Source organism: Vigna unguiculata, chromosome 6 (assembly GCF_004118075.2).
Source record: "Vigna unguiculata cultivar IT97K-499-35 chromosome 6, ASM411807v1, whole genome shotgun sequence".
Lineage (NCBI taxonomy): Eukaryota > Viridiplantae > Streptophyta > Magnoliopsida > Fabales > Fabaceae > Vigna > Vigna unguiculata.
In genome coordinates, this window is record NC_040284.1 from 5,081,645 (window position 1) to 5,097,735 (window position 16,091).

The 16,091-nt window shown below is 33.9% G+C and overlaps 1 protein-coding gene across 2 annotated transcripts in view; it reads left to right on the top strand.

Annotated features, from left to right (window-relative positions):
- Window positions 1–11,350, top strand: part of LOC114187572 (ubiquitin carboxyl-terminal hydrolase 13-like) — a 33,383-nt gene extending 22,033 nt beyond the window's left edge. For both annotated transcript variants that reach the window (XM_028075847.1, XM_028075848.1), the window contains exons 16-32: window positions 4,215–4,337; window positions 4,810–4,887; window positions 4,987–5,075; window positions 5,152–5,260; window positions 7,117–7,185; window positions 7,721–7,831; window positions 8,178–8,233; window positions 8,337–8,514; window positions 8,589–8,690; window positions 8,782–8,853; window positions 9,481–9,546; window positions 9,757–9,822; window positions 10,021–10,107; window positions 10,224–10,340; window positions 10,461–10,535; window positions 10,626–10,712; window positions 10,801–11,350. In XM_028075847.1, the coding sequence (XP_027931648.1) occupies window positions 4,215–4,337; window positions 4,810–4,887; window positions 4,987–5,075; window positions 5,152–5,260; window positions 7,117–7,185; window positions 7,721–7,831; window positions 8,178–8,233; window positions 8,337–8,514; window positions 8,589–8,690; window positions 8,782–8,853; window positions 9,481–9,546; window positions 9,757–9,822; window positions 10,021–10,107; window positions 10,224–10,340; window positions 10,461–10,535; window positions 10,626–10,712; window positions 10,801–10,842 (1,527 nt within the window). In that variant the 3' untranslated portion in view covers window positions 10,843–11,350. The remainder of the gene's footprint in view (window positions 1–4,214; window positions 4,338–4,809; window positions 4,888–4,986; window positions 5,076–5,151; window positions 5,261–7,116; window positions 7,186–7,720; window positions 7,832–8,177; window positions 8,234–8,336; window positions 8,515–8,588; window positions 8,691–8,781; window positions 8,854–9,480; window positions 9,547–9,756; window positions 9,823–10,020; window positions 10,108–10,223; window positions 10,341–10,460; window positions 10,536–10,625; window positions 10,713–10,800) is intronic.
- The last annotated feature ends 4,741 nt before the right edge of the window (window positions 11,351–16,091 follow it).

Genomic DNA, 16,091 nt, shown 5'->3' on the forward strand with positions numbered 1-16,091 from the left:
ATTGGATGCTTATCGATATGCTTAATGGTATAACGTATCCTACATGTTAGTGTTCTATCCGATAGCTGATATTAGAGCTTAGGGACAATTGCTGAAGGAAAGATTGTTAGAATTTACGTCTGTTGCTATGATGGTGATTATGTGGCAATGTTATCAAATTTCGGCCATGGTGGCGCCATGGCGGAAATCGGTTGCGGTTTCCCAACCTACCGCCACAACATGACGGAGGCGAAGCGGGTTTTCTGTGGCAGCTTGTGGCGGCCACTTTTTGCATGGCGGCTGGCGGTGGTGAAACGGTAATGGCGAAAAAGGAGAACTGAAGAAAGAGATAAACAGTAGCAAAGTGGAAGAGATAGTGCTGTTACTGTGTCTGAGAAGAGATGAGTAGTGTGGGAGATGAGATAGGCAGTGGCTGGCACACATAAACCCTAATTTCATCCTTCTATGCATTTTACTCTACATCAGTTTTACAAGGTTTAATTTGGGTCAGACCCACTATCATTATTTGACCTAACCTAAGCCCAAAAACCCTCCTCTCTTATTCTTTTATATTTTACTGTGGCCCTTCTCTTATTTTTTTACCAGTTACTGGTGCAGTAAAATATTACTGATGGAGTTAAATATCAATTAAAACATCTCTTCTCTTATTCTTTCAACTTTGGCCTTAGTTACTGCAGCTAACAACCACAACTGCCACCACTAGTTGCTGCTGCCTGCCATTGTCAGCCACTGCCGCCTGCCGCCTGCCGTCACAATCAGCCACCGCCGCCTGCCTCCGGCTGCCAGTTAGCCACTGCCGCCACTGTCAACTCCTTTTTTTCAAATTTTTTTCTACTTCTCTTCTTTCTCTATAATTATTTTTTCAAAAATTATACTTTCCGCTGCGGTGGTGGTTGTGTTTTGTTTCACGTACGACTCTGTTCGTTTTTATTCGTCTTCTGCTCGTGTTTGGGTGCTCGCGTTTGTAGTGCGGTGGTCTAGTATTTCGATGTTGGTGTAGAGGGGTGTTTTCACGTTTCAAGGTAGGGAGGGTGATTTTTTTTCTTTGATAGTAATGACTTGAGTGATGTAGATCGTTGAGATGATGATGATGATGAAATGTGAATGATTTAGAATAGAATTTTTTTTAGGTTGTTTAGGATACAAGCAACTACACTTATTTTTTGGATGGCTATATTGCAGTACTTGTTTAGTAGCATATAGCCATAGTTAAAGGAATCTTAGGGAGCAACCACACTGTTTTTTGAAGGCTGTGTTGCTCAATTTGTGAAACTATGAGGTTGTTTGTTACAACCACTATTTGACTATGAGGTTGTTTTGTTATTTGTTGTCTCTTTGCATATTTATATATCTTATATATTTAAGTATATGTTAAATTTTTTTAATGTTTATACTGTGTTTCTGAATCGTACGATTCACGATATGATTCACGACTCAAAATTTTAGCTCTCCGATACATGATATAATTCACGATTCAACTACCATGGCGGGTGGGAATAGAGGAGAAAGTGGAAAACATGGATAAGGAGGTGATGGAGTCATGAACGAGGAGATTTTGTTTTAGTAGATGTGGGATTTGGATTTAGGGAAAGATTGATCAATGCCACCAGCCTCCGTAACCATCACTCGAGCCCACCCACCCCCAACCTTTAGGAGAGGCTCTAAACACCATTATTTGTTCTTTGTTATCGAGGAATTTTACATTCTTTTATTTAGTGGACAAAGTTGATACATATTTTGAAGCATAGATGAAATACAATTTTAGTGATTAATTTAGGGACGAAAAACATATTCAACACATTTAATAATCATGTTTAGATTTCTTCTAATTGAACTCGGTAAAAGCTCAGTTTTTTTAATAAAAGAATTGCTCTTATTACTATCTAGGTAGCTAAATGTGGCTGAAGCAGTCGAGATTGTACCTAAGGGCCATAAGGGTTGCCAACTCACATGGCATTTTGATGTTGTGTCTGGAACGAGGCCTCATAGTGGGTCTTAAAGACTAGGCAGTTGGTTTCTCACAAACTGAAACATGTGAAAGGTTCGAAATACCCTCACTTAATGGGTTTCTTGGTTCTCTTAATTCATGTTTAAAGTGTTAAAACATGATATGAAAAAACCTGCTAATGTGAGCTTATGGTGAACACTTTTTGTCCTCTGTCTGCTGGCCAAACTTCTATAGTGGCAGGTTTTTGTTTCTTACTAGTAAGTATTGATATTGTCACATGCGATACACAATACAAATCATACAAATCGTACGAAACAGTATGATTCTTCTCCCTCACGATATGGATTTTTACAACACTTGTTTTTACTCTTGTATCGCTATTGTATAGTGTGATTTGTGCTTAGAATCGCATGAATCGCAATTCTAGTGCATAACGGGCTTGAATAGCACTAAATACGTTTTACTTTGAATTGTGATCAAGTCATGCATCCCAACGCGGTTTGATAAATAGCATCTGTGAGAAGATGAAATATCAAGACAGAGCAGAAGAAACTAGGTGGATCTTAGATGTACATAAGAGAAAAAAGAATAGAAGATAATCAGTGTCAGTGAGACGGGAGAAGATGAAAGAAGATGAAACCAGAAGATGAACAGAGAAGAAGAAGATGGATCGGTTGAAAAACTAAGATGAACAGTGAACACCAACATTAAATCTAAAGTAATAATCTTTTAAGATGTAAATTGTCTTTTCATTTTTTTTTCTCTCTTGCACTCACAAAATTAATCATATCAACTTCTAGTTTTTTTTTTTTTTTCTAAAAAGAATAATATTTTCTTTTAAAAAAGATAACTATTATTTAAGTTATTATGTAGTGTTATCATATTTTTTGATGTACAATTAATTATTTGATTTTTTTTTTAATTTTATTTTCTTTATAAAGTAATTCTTAATAATTTTTAAAGTAGTATATATTTATTGCTATATATTTTAATTATATTTTGTAGATGAAATTAATTATTATTTAAGGATTATATTTTCTATAGTTATTCTTATTCTCTTTCAATCTAGATTTAACAAAGGAGTTGGGTATCACAGCCCAATCCAACCATTATAACATTAACCTAAGCTGCCCATTACACAACCATTTCTTTTGAATATATTTGTTATTGTTAATTACATCTTTTTACATGTTTCTATGTCCTATATGTTAATTTTTGTAAATGGGTATGAATCTTACGATTCATGATATGAAACCCGATTCAAAAAAGAAAAAAAGCCCTCCACTAAATTGTATCCTTATTCAACTTCCATGCTTTTGTTTCATTTTTCTTTTCCCTATTTTTCCTATTCTATTTCTGGTTTTTCAAAACAACTTTTATTGTTATTTATTGGGTTAAATATGTTTTTGGTCCCTTAAAATATGTTTTTGGGTCAAACATGTTTTTTGGCTAACATTAAAGTGAAAGTGTCTCAAACGGTATAAATAACTTAAATGCTATTATAAAATGCGTTTAAAACGTTAAATAAACTTAACAAAATTTGGTTAAAAAGATTAAATCCAAACAACTTATTTAGAGTTAAGGGATCAACAAATTATTTAACCCTTATTTATTTTATTCAGTGTTTTGGTTTTATTATATTAGAAGGTTAATCGTGTTTAGTGTATGATCTTTTGTGTTTTGTTTTCTGTTTCAGCTTTTATATACTTGTATATTAATTATTTTAATATGTTTAAATATTAGAATGGCAGGGTTCGCCAGCCGCTATCGCACTTTTGGGGTTGGCTGCTCTGGGAATGACAATTGTGATTACCTTTTACAACTTTAAAATTTGTGACTTACATTCTCCTTTCATAAGAATTGAAGACTTGAAAAGCATAGCCAAATTCTATTGAATATTACATCATGTAACTTTTTGGGGAAAACCTAAATATGTAATCAACTACCGTTAGAGTATGAAAAGGGTATGTTAACGAGGTACAAACGTTACAGCTTATAGTATCTTAGAATGTGAGTTCCAAAAAGCTATGTTGTAAAGTGAGAATTGTGTTGTACTTATGTACTATAATTTGACCGTATATGTGAGATCTGGAAATTAGAAGGATATAACTAAATGTATCATATGAATCTATATGATCAGTTTCTGTTGTAGTAATAATTTAAAATGTTAGTGATGGTTGCATTGTTTATTATAGAGGATTTCTCTAAATACTTTATATCGTAATTTTATTTTAATGCCCATTTTTGCATATTGTTTGATATACAGGAAGAGGTTGCAAAAGAATTTGATGTTCCAGTTCAATTTCAGCGCTATTGGATATGGGCAAAGCGGCAAAACCATACATATCGTCCTAACAGACCATTGACACCTGCTGAGGAAGCACAATCTGTAAATTCTCATGTTTGCTTGGATATTTTGTTTGTACTTTGTCCCTTTTATTTTTCTGCTGACTAATTGTTTCTTGATTCAATATGAAGATGGTTTACAATTATATTAAGGTCCTTCAACCATTTGGTTAATTTTTTGAATTATAGCTTTGTTTTTGTGTTACTATGGAAGCCTGTTAGTTTTGTGATTGTGGTGCTATCTTGCTATATGTTTATTTCATTGAGGGCTGGCCTAATTGTTCGTGAGTTGCTTTTTGTTTTTCACTTTCCCCATTAAAGTAATTATTCTTGAAAGTAAAAATCAATGTTTCAGTAGTATTGTCCATATTAATTGTTTTGGATCCTAGGATTTATATTCCTTGTTCTGGAAATGCTCTGTTGTCTTTTAATTATTATCTGTGTTGGTGCTAGGTTATATGAAATGAAAAATTGTATGATTGAAGTTTTTCTCAATGTACTTCACGGTATTGCAGGTTGGACAATTGAGAGAAGTATCAAACAAGGTTCACAATGCAGAATTAAAATTGTTTTTGGAAGTGGAGACGGGGATGGTAACATTTGTATTATTGAAATTATATACTAATTTAATATTATGAAATTTTAATGTACAAATCAAAACAATCCTGTTGAAAATCTGCATTCATATTTAGGATTCTTGTCCCATTGCACCGCCTGAAAAGACCAAGGATGATATATTGCTTTTCTTCAAGCTATATGATCCTGAAAAGGAGGAGCTGCGGTACTGAGTAATTTCTTTATTTCAACATTTTTATGAAACCTAGGCTGACCTAAGATTTATTTCATTATCATGGCAGTTATGTTGGAAGGATCTTTGTTAAGTGTACTGGCAAGCCATTGGAAATCTTAACGAGGTTAAATGAAATGGCTGGTTATGACCCTGAAGAAGATATTGCACTTTATGAGGTTGGTTTGTATTGATTCCTTTAACTCTGTTGTAACTCAATGAAACAGCTAAATATGTAGTGAGGATGATAATCAAGTTGGTCTTTGACTTAAATTCTAACATTTTGGCTTTCATGCTACTTGAATTTTTGTTTTTCTTTTTCTGTCTACTCTTTTTCCCATTTTAATAACTGAGAAACGTTGGAACTTCTTACATTTGATTTATTAATTTAGTCGTAAATCTTGCTGTTTGTATTTTAGATTGAGTGTCACTTAGTTATCAATTTGCACATGGCATATAACTTGTGCCAATTAGCTCCTTACCTTTTCAACCTGTGGGCTCAGATTCAGTAATATATTTTATTTTTTGTGTTCTGTCGTTGTTTTAGCCTCTAAATTTGCTGGTGGATGGTTTTGACATATTTGCTTTGTAACTAATAGAGTGAGAGAGATAAAGAATGAATATGAAGAAAAGAGGGAGATCTAAAAATACGATTCAATATCAACTGTGATTTCCAATGCTGTTAAAATCATGAGTAAACTCACACGATCTTGTGAGTTTGCGCCACCAAGCAAGCTAATGCAGAGGCTGGATCGGAAGTTCAGTAGCTTAGAGAGATTATGCAAGTATGCTTGCTGGATCGGCCGATCGTTTTCTGCTAGGATTGCGTTTTGCATTCAAGATAACCATTATCAGTGCCACCATCGCAATTACTGGCTGTCGCCACCTTACATTCACTGGCACTCATGGCCCCATCAATCATCGGCGATCACCACCCTTGCGATTTTTGCCTTATCCGTCAAGATCCCTTACAATCTTCACCCTCGCTGTTGCTGTTGTCCGTGCTCTCCGTCCTCACCGCGTTGCCCTCAATAGTCGCCTTCGCAGTCATTCTTGCTGCTCTCTAATCTTCTTCTCGCTTTTTCTCTCCCCCTGCCTCTGTTGCTTTTGCTGTTCTGCTTTCCTTGGTGGTTCTGATGGCAGCTCGGGTTTACTTAGAATTGGAAGGAAAAAAAGGCATAACCATTTTTTAGAATTTATTGAGTGTTTTATGTATGACCATTTTATTAATTAAGAACCTATTTTTTGGCTGTGACGAACCCATTTTATGAATTACGTAGGAGTTATTTTTAATGATGCACCTATTTATGAATATATTTTTTCATTTACTCAGATCTTACAACTCGAGTTACAATTCTCGAGTTTGACAACATTGGTGATCGCATAAGTATAGCTATATATAGCTATAGGTGTTACTTAATGCTGACTCAGTGTTGTAACTAGTAAAGTCCTGTAACTAAATAAAAGGAAAAATTGGTTGTAAAAACTTGTAGCTAAAACAGAAGGGCTAAACAGAATATAACGACATTGGAATGAAATGTAAAATGCCAAATACAGTGAATTCGCTATAGTATCTCTAATCTCTTACAGTAACATATCAGTGCTATATGTTATAGAAAATTAATTTGTTCCTGCATTATGTAAAATGGGCAGGACCTTATAAAGGATGGATACTGAATTATAGCCCTTTGTGTTGTAACCTTGCCACAGTCGTATCAATATTGGATACTACATGACACCAAATATTTTTTATGACATTCATCATTTTTCTTCCCACTTGTTTTAGTTAAACCAATATTACCAAAATTTGATGTCTATAATGTCTTGTACGAATCTTGAATTCTCCCATAACTATTATTTTATGTTAAATTCATATTTTCTTTTTGTTGCATTTATAGCTTGCCTTATGTTTTTGAAATTTTCCTCATCACTGTTTTGAGACATATGTGTCCTGTGTTATATCCATGCTTTGTATTCATTTTTATGATCTGAGACTGGGCTGTGCCATTACTGAATTGACTGACTTTATTTGCAGGAAATTAAGTTTGAACCAAACGTCATGTGCGAACCTATTGACAAGAAAGTAACATTTCGAACTAGCCAGGTGAGTTATATCCATAATTGATGCTCGATTTGTTTCAGTTTTTGAAAATAATTCATGGGAATGGTATTACTAGAAATAATAATTGCGAAGGCTGATTGACCAAAACATTCTGGGGACTGACACCAACTGCAGTGGTGATGAGGAGTTGCTAGATTCCTGTGATAGGTCATCAGCTATTGCCAACTTCTGGCAGTAGTGGCGTGTAGTTTCCAAGATGTGGCAATAGGAGACTGCATGAGGTTGTCTCCTCTGAAAATTAGATGGTTTAGTTAGATTGATGACCAGTTTAATTTTTTCTGGACAACTTTCATGTAAGAAATATTCTCATGCTAAGAGAATAGAGCAAACCTACCCCTACCTCCTTCCTTGGGAATGAAACTAGTATGGGACTCTTCGGCAAAATATATTCTGGGCAATCAATAATTGGGAATGTTTCAGTAATAACCATAGAATCCACTATTGTGTGTTCGGATTCCCACTATTGCAAAACCAAATGCCTCAAGTTAGTTTATTGGCTTATATTCCATATTTGCAGCTGGAAGATGGTGATATCATATGCTTTCAGAAGGCTTCGTCTATGGATAGTGGGGAAAATGTCCGGTATCCAGATGTACCCTCGTATTTGGAATATGTGCACAATCGCCAGGTACATTCATTTTTTTGTTACTTTATACAAATTTGTTTGGTTTTTGGTGATCTGGACATGAAACTTCCCAAAATGCAGTAATGTTTTTACGTTGACTTATCTTGCCCTCTGTTGAATGCAATGTTGAATCCATATATATATATATATATATATATATTATAATAAAATAGGTAAATCAGTGTAAGTTGAATATAGTGAATTTTCTCCATGTCATTTATTCAAGTTCCACTTTTCAGTACATGCCCGTGCTTGTGCATATCTGTATGTGTAATTAATTAAGCTCTCAAATTTCATGTTAATAGTGAAATAAGACCTGAAATTGCTTATATATTTTATGCATTCTTAGGTGGTTCACTTTCGATCTCTGGATAGACCTAAAGAAGATGACTTTTTCTTGGAGATGTAAGCATATTGACAGCTTATTTCTTCAAATGGTTAAAATATATACTGTATGTAATTTTATATAGTACAAGGCTTTTACACTTTCCTAATTACTAATGTCTAGGTCAAGGCTTTTTACCTATGATGATGTAGTGGAGAGAGTAGCCCAACAACTTGGTTTGGATGATCCGTCCAAAATACGGCTGACACCACACAACTGCTACTCTCAGCAACCAAAACCCCAGCCTATTAAATACCGAGGGGTAGAACATTTGTCTGATATGTTAGTTCATTACAATCAGGTAGTTATTTATAAATTAATAATAATTTTTTCTTCTGGAAAGACAATAGATCTTATTCCTATCTTCAATGTCAGACCTCAGATATATTATACTATGAAGTACTTGACATCCCTTTACCAGAATTACAAGGTTTGAAAACTCTGAAAGTTGCATTTCATCATGCCATTAAAGATGAAGTGAGTATGCTGACCAGATTTCTCTTTCCATTTTTTTGTAAAATTTTTTCTTTATAGCAGCTTTATGTTTTTCTTTATATATTTTTGTCAGGTGATTATTCATACTATCCGACTCCCAAAGCAGAGCACCGTTGGGGATGTCCTGGATGATCTTAAAACAAAGGTGAAATTCTTAAGCTTTGATTCTTTAATTTACCTACGTACACAACCCTATGGTCATAAGTCACAAATGCACACAAGTATCATGTGTGGCTTCTTCTGTAGTTGAAAGGGAAATCAGGTAGTGTCAAACTTCTGTGTTTAGAGGGGGCAAACCGTCACTCCATGAGCTAGCATTTTCGGGTTGAGTTTACCCAATTCCAAGACCCAACCATATTACTGGGTTAGTGGTCGAGGCATTGTAGTAGTGATTGGATCATTGGGCGTTACCCGATCTACATTAATATACATATGTGTGTCTAACATAGTTTGACAAATATACTCCTAATTTAATATCTTTATCCTAAGAAAGTTCTAATAACGAAATAATTAAAGTTCACTACAATATAATTCCGTATAGTGTTTGACTTTTTAAACAATAAGCTCCATTTACTATGAACCTGGTCAAATACATTTCTGATCCAAACACTAATCCGGTCAGTATGGTTTGTGACTTTGGCTGGGACTGCAATCTAGGGCAAATGCCATGTTTTCCTTATAAAGCTGCCAACTTTACCTCCATTAATAACTTCTAGACTGCAATCTATATTTTTTTTTATACATCATATACCCATTTATTACCATTGCTCAGGTAGAGTTATCTTATCCTGAAGCGGAACTTAGGTTGCTTGAAGTGTTCTATCACAAAATATATAAGGTAAAGCATTACTTTCATTGATGACTTGTGGATTTGTTATTAATATTTGTTATTGTTCCAAAATAATCATCGGGAAATGTTGGTTAAATATACTGTTTAGTATAATCCTACCCTTGCCTATCTGTTTTGGTTTGTGCTTTTGATCACCACAAAATAGCAGAGTTTTATTGTAGAAATATCGTTTTCATTTCCTGCCCTCTGCCTGTGCAGGTCTTCCCTCCCAATGAAAAGATTGAAAACATTAATGATCAATACTGGACATTACGAGCGGAGCAGGTAGGAATTCGAAACAAGGGAGATAGCATCTTAATATAATGAAGTATTCCTGTTTTTATTGTTGAAATGATGACACTGCTTGGCTCTTATATATATATATATATATATATATATATATATATCATATTATACTAGTATTGTTCAATTTCCCTCCCAATATAATTGTAATACATGCATGGTCATTTTCAAATTTAATAGATTCCAGAGGAAGAGAAAAATCTTGGTTCTCATGATCGTCTAATCCATGTGTACCATTTCACTAAAGACACAGCTCAAAACCAAATGGTAACTAGTTTTGATTGATATATCTTTTATTATTAAATTTAATGTCCTTCATATTGCGTGCTGATATTAATCATATGACCAGTATTATATTTTTGTTTTCCCTTCAAAATTTACAGCAAATTCAAAACTTTGGGGAACCTTTTTTTCTGGTTATACATGAAGGAGAAACTCTAGCTGAAATTAAAGTGCGAATACAAAAGAAACTTCAAGTTCCTGATGATGAGTTTGGCAAGGTATTTACTCATACTTCCAGCTACTTTTGTAATTTTGTTTGCTTGACGGTTTAAAGGAGAAAAAAATTAGTATATCTGATTTCAATTTCCCCAACTCTTAATATTTTCTCGTTTGGGCAGTGGAAGTTTGCATTTCTATCACTAGGGCGTCCGGAATACCTTCAGGATTCTGACATTGTATCCAGTCGGTTTCAGGTGGGGTGATATGAAACTTAATTGAAAACATTTTTATTAAAACAAATTAACATTGTATTTTTATTTAATTTTTTTGTTATCTTTTAATAGAGAAGAGATGTTTATGGTGCTTGGGAGCAATATCTTGGGTTGGAGCATACTGACAATGCTCCTAAAAGATCATATGCTGTGAACCAGGTTAGTGAGTGTTTTGACGAGCAAGTTTCCTGAAGGAGAATTTGGTTTTGTTTACTACAATGAACATTATATGGGTTTTTGTTTTCAGAATCGGCACACGTTTGAGAAGCCAGTAAAGATTTATAATTAGGAAAGTGGTATTGATAAGTTGATGCATGGAATGAATTCAGCATTATTATATATCTATGGGCTTGTAAACTTGGGGAAGATGGCAAAAGGCTACTATGTATAGGACTAATGAAATCAGCAATTGAGGTGGTGTCTGCAGACTTTAAGTTAGTAATGTGGTTATGTAATTCTTTGTGTCTCAACGTCTTGTATCTGCCAACCACAGCGCCTTGAGCTTTTTACTACCGATTTTGTATGGAGGTTCTTCAAGTTGAGGTCATTGATCATTGTCGCTGAAACTGTATCAGTACATAAGTTTTTTGGATTAGTGAGTGTATACAGGGTATAGTTGCTTGACTTTTGTCATTTTTCTTCATTGCTTCCTGATTTTGTCCAGTTAGAAGTGTTAATCTAAGTTAAGTAAGGGCTGCATAATGCTGTAGCACAGACACCTTTTTTTTCATGTAATGTAAAAGATTTACCAGTCACCATAAAATTCACTAGTAAATCTTTATCACATAATTATGCTTTTTTTTCTCTACAGATAGAGTCCACTAGTTTCTTAAGTTCCCTTAATTTATATTAGTTTAAAGAAAATATTAATCCTGGCTTCATCGAAATATGCATACCACGTTAGTGGTTGCAGCAGTGCTAGAGATCCTTTTAAAACTTCTTTTCTTAAAGCGATTATTTCCTCGGTCTCAAACGTATATTTTAAATTATTAAAAGAGTTATATTACATTGAAACTACTTTTGTTAACTAATGACGTGTTATTTGAAAGTCAACATATTTTCATAAAAACTCTGGGGATTTACATAAAATTCTGGATAATGAACTTTCATAAAATATTCAAATTTCGACTCATCTACTACTAATTAAAAATTCAAGAGATGCAAACTAAGAAAATTTGCTCATATAATAAAACATTAAAAGATGAATAAATTAAATGCTTTCCGTGACAACAAACAATAAGGAGGCTTAAACTAATCAATCATCAAATAGATACAATAAAATAGTTATCTTTAGCTCCACGTATGTTACGTCATCATTGCTTAGTCAATCAGAAAACAGACAATTTTTTCCTCCACTACCTATAATTATTTTTTTCCATTTTGCCCTTTTTTCATTACATGAAAGTTATTTTTTATTTTCGGATTGTGCAACGTGAAAGTTATCTTTTTTTTTTTTTTTTAGGAAAAGTACTTCCTAATCTAAGAAACTTCAAAAGTACATATCACTTTTTATTCTCAAATCGCAACATCTAAACACACACTAAGAGTCGGATAAATTCTACCACTCCCAACAAAATTAAAAGGTATTTCGAAACTTCCATTAATTGTTATAGTTGTCCTAGAATTAGGTCCCATAGCTAGGATATTCTGTATATTTAAATTAAGGGTTAATTATGTTATTTTTATTTTAATCCTTCTCTTAAATTTTACTTTATTTAGCCTTTTAAAACTTGTGAAATTGATCCTCATTTGTGGACAACATTAGTTTTTTAATTGACGTGGCAAACAAAGTGTCACGTCAAAATCTCATTTATATAAATTAATATCTTTGTGTCGGCTTGGTTCACGTAATTACAATTAGAAATTACATTACTCCTCCACTAATGAAAACACCTAAGATTTTCATATAAAATTACCATTAGAAGTAACAAAAAAACATGTGCAAAAGTAGAAAACCATATTTTCATACAAAATAACCTACAACCAAAATAACTCAACCACCAAAGATAATCATGTAAATCTTTATTGTTTTCATGAGTGAGTGGGTAATATGATTTCTAATCGTAATTACGTCAGTCAGACCGTCGCAAACATTAATTTTATATAAATGAGATTTTGATATACACTATGTTTGTCACGTCAATTAAAAAACTAACGCCGTCCAAAAATGAGGACCAATTCTACAAGTTTTAAAAAGTGAATGACCTAATACAACAAAGTTTGAAAGAAGGACGAAAATAAAAAATGCAAAATAGTTGAGGGATTTATAACATAGTTAACCTTTAAATTAAAGTAAGTACTTTTTTCCCTTTCTCATAAAGTAACTTGTTACCACACTTTATACTAAATTTAACAAATCTAGCTCTTTGAATTTGTGTTATCTTTTTCTTTTCTAGATAAATAAGTGTAAAGGTGAGTATTTACTATGAGGCCTCCCTCCAAGCAAGCTTTCATCCGTGAGAGATGGTGGATGCATGATGAGAGATTTATGCGGAAGCAATGAAATGGTTGAAATTTTGAAGTGTTTGGTTCGGCTATGGTTAGATTTCCTTAAGAGAAGTGATGGCAACTCCTAGGAAAGGAAACTAGAGTAGCCTAGCGAGAAGACTATTCTAAGGTGAGCTCAAACAAGGGTTTGATGTGGCAAATTGGCAAGAATTCTTTACTAAAACTTAAGCTAAAAATTACAGTGGTAGAGACCTTTATTTAAAGGCCAAGCTAACCTTAGAGTGGTCTCCAAAAGGAGAGCCAAATTTGAAAATCAAATGGTTGAATTTTTGAGCCAAGTGAGACATGCTACAAGTGTGACTTGCCACTTAAGCAATCACACTTTTCATGCCATGGCGCGCTTAAAGTAAAGCATTGCACTCCAAGTTTGTGCCATCAAGGGTTAAGAAACCCTAATTTCATGTGTCCCCTTTTAAAACCCAAACCAAGGCTTATCTCCTTTCACAACCCAAATTACTCTGCAAGGCTCAAACCTAAAACATGGCCCAAATAAAAATCATTATATTACTTGACCCATACAAGATCCTAAATGTCCTATTCTAATATTATAAAAAGGATAGACTAGGTCTTGACATCCTCCTTAGCCCATGTGAACATCAACTAGGACCTACTAAGCTCAAGTAAAGCCCAATCTTCTTGAATCCTTTTAGCCATGGCTCTTATGATTGGTCCCTTGGCTAGGGTTTGCCATCAATTGCAGTTTTCCCTTTGGGTAATGGGGCTAAATCCCAAGTTTTATTGAGTTGTAGGACCTGAATTTCTTTTTCTATAGCCTTGATCCATTCTGGTTGAGTGCAAGCTTCATTATAAGACTTTGGTTCATTAGTAGAAGAAATAGCAAGAGTAAAATTTAACTGTTTTTTCATATAAAGAGTGATATGAGAGAACAATAGAGATGTGATAAGGGGTTTTGAAAGCATTTTTGAACTCTACATTATTGTGAGCAAAATTAGAAAGATTGACCTGATGGTGATAATCTTTAAGATAATCTGGAATGCGCCTAACTCTGTCAAATCTTTTGACATGAGAAGAATCAGGTTATGTCCCTGGTGCAGAATCTACAAGGTTTTCTTGTTTAGAATTATGAATAGGAATGTCTTCAACTCTTAAATCAGAAACAATTTGAGTAATAGGGTACTGCAATCATTATGAATATAATCACAGAAAATATCATCAAAATTTTCTTCACTTTCTTTAATGGGATTTTCTATATTATTTTCACTGTTAACATAAGGAAAGACATGTTCATAAAAAATAACATTCCTACTTATGAAAATCTCTCTGATTTGGATATCTAAAACTATGTATCCTTTTACACCTGTTTTTATATCCAATAAAAATACCTTTTCTGCCTCCAGGGTCGAACTTAGTTCTATTGTTTTCTAAAGTGGAGGCATAACAAAGACAACCAAAAACCTTTAAATCAAGGAGAGTAGGGGGTTCACCATGAAAAATTTCATAAGGACTCTTATTTTTTAGAGTAGGATTAGACAACCTATTTATCAAATGGATAGCATGAGAAACAACATATGTTCAATAGGCTTTAGGTAGGTTAGATTGAAACATTAGGCTACGAGCTACATTCAAAACATGTTGGTGTTTTATTTCAACAATGGCCTTTTGTTGAGGGGTTTCAACACAACTAAGTTGATGATCAATACCATATTGGTTATACAAATCAGTATAACAAGACTCAGGGCCATTATCAGACCTAATGATTTTAACATTCTTTCCATACTTATTTTTAGGAAAAGTGATGAAATTTCTTAATAGGGACCTAGTTTCACCTTTGGAATGCATCATAAAATCCCACATGTGTTTACTTAGATCATCAATAATGCTTAAGAAATACTTATGACCATGAACCAACATAACAGACATAGGACCCCATATATCCACATGTATAAGATCAAAAATAGCAGTAGAAGTAATAGTGCTTTAGGGAAAGGGAAGCTTGTGGAGTTTGGCAAAATGACATATATCATAGACATAATTATTCACTGATTGCACATAAGGAAAATTGGTACAGATTTGTTCAATAACCTTGTTTCCAGGATGTCCTAGTCTAAAGTGTCACAAGTCAGCATTATTTTTGTTACAATTCAGAGCTATGATAGAACAAACAAAGTTCTTATTTGATACAGGAAAAAAATGCAAGTAATATAGGCCATTGATGAATTTAGCATGTCCAATCGTCTTCAATGTAGGGCTGCTTTGAATCTGGAACATCTTAGAAGAGAAAGTTAGTACACAATTTTCAAATCCTTGATCAAGGTTCGGACAAATATTAGATTGAAAGTAAATTCTGGTATGTAAAGAACATTAAAAATGATAAAATTTTCTAAAAAGTGTATGGTTCTAGCAAAATGTACAGTAAGAGTAGAAGAATTAGGCAATTTTATGCATATAGGTTTAATCTTGTGAAAGGTGATAAAGTGTTCTTTAGTGTATGTAACATGGTCAGTGGCATTAGTGTCTAAAATCCAAGAAATACTACCTTGTTGAGTGATATAGTTGGATGTGTTTGAATCTTTTCTTTGAACCCGGTTCACACTATGCCCTGGTTTCTTTGCATGTTCAATAAACTGTAGAAGCTTTTGTATCTGTTCAGGAGTAAACCCAGTAGAGTCTTGTTTGTTAGTCTTAGTGTTATTCCATGTCAAATCCTCTTTGACATTCAGATTGCATGTGGGTTGACTACTGTTATCTTTGTCTTGATTACCAAAATCCTGTCTTTGCTTGAACCAAGGTGGATACCCATGCTTAGAATAACACTCATCAATGGTATGGTTCATCTTATGATAGTAGGAAAATTGTTTTCCAGCATTGGGGTTCCTTCCTCTTCCCCTTCCTTGCCTTCACCAGCCACTACCACGTCCTTGAGGCTTCCAGTTACCTTGTTCAACATGTCTCGAGCCACTTTTCTTCTCAGAGCATTCACAACTGCTTTACTCTCACTGTTGTATCCAAGATTGCCATTATTCTGTCTTTCTTGCTAAATTATGAGGGAAAAAGCACAATTGATGCTAG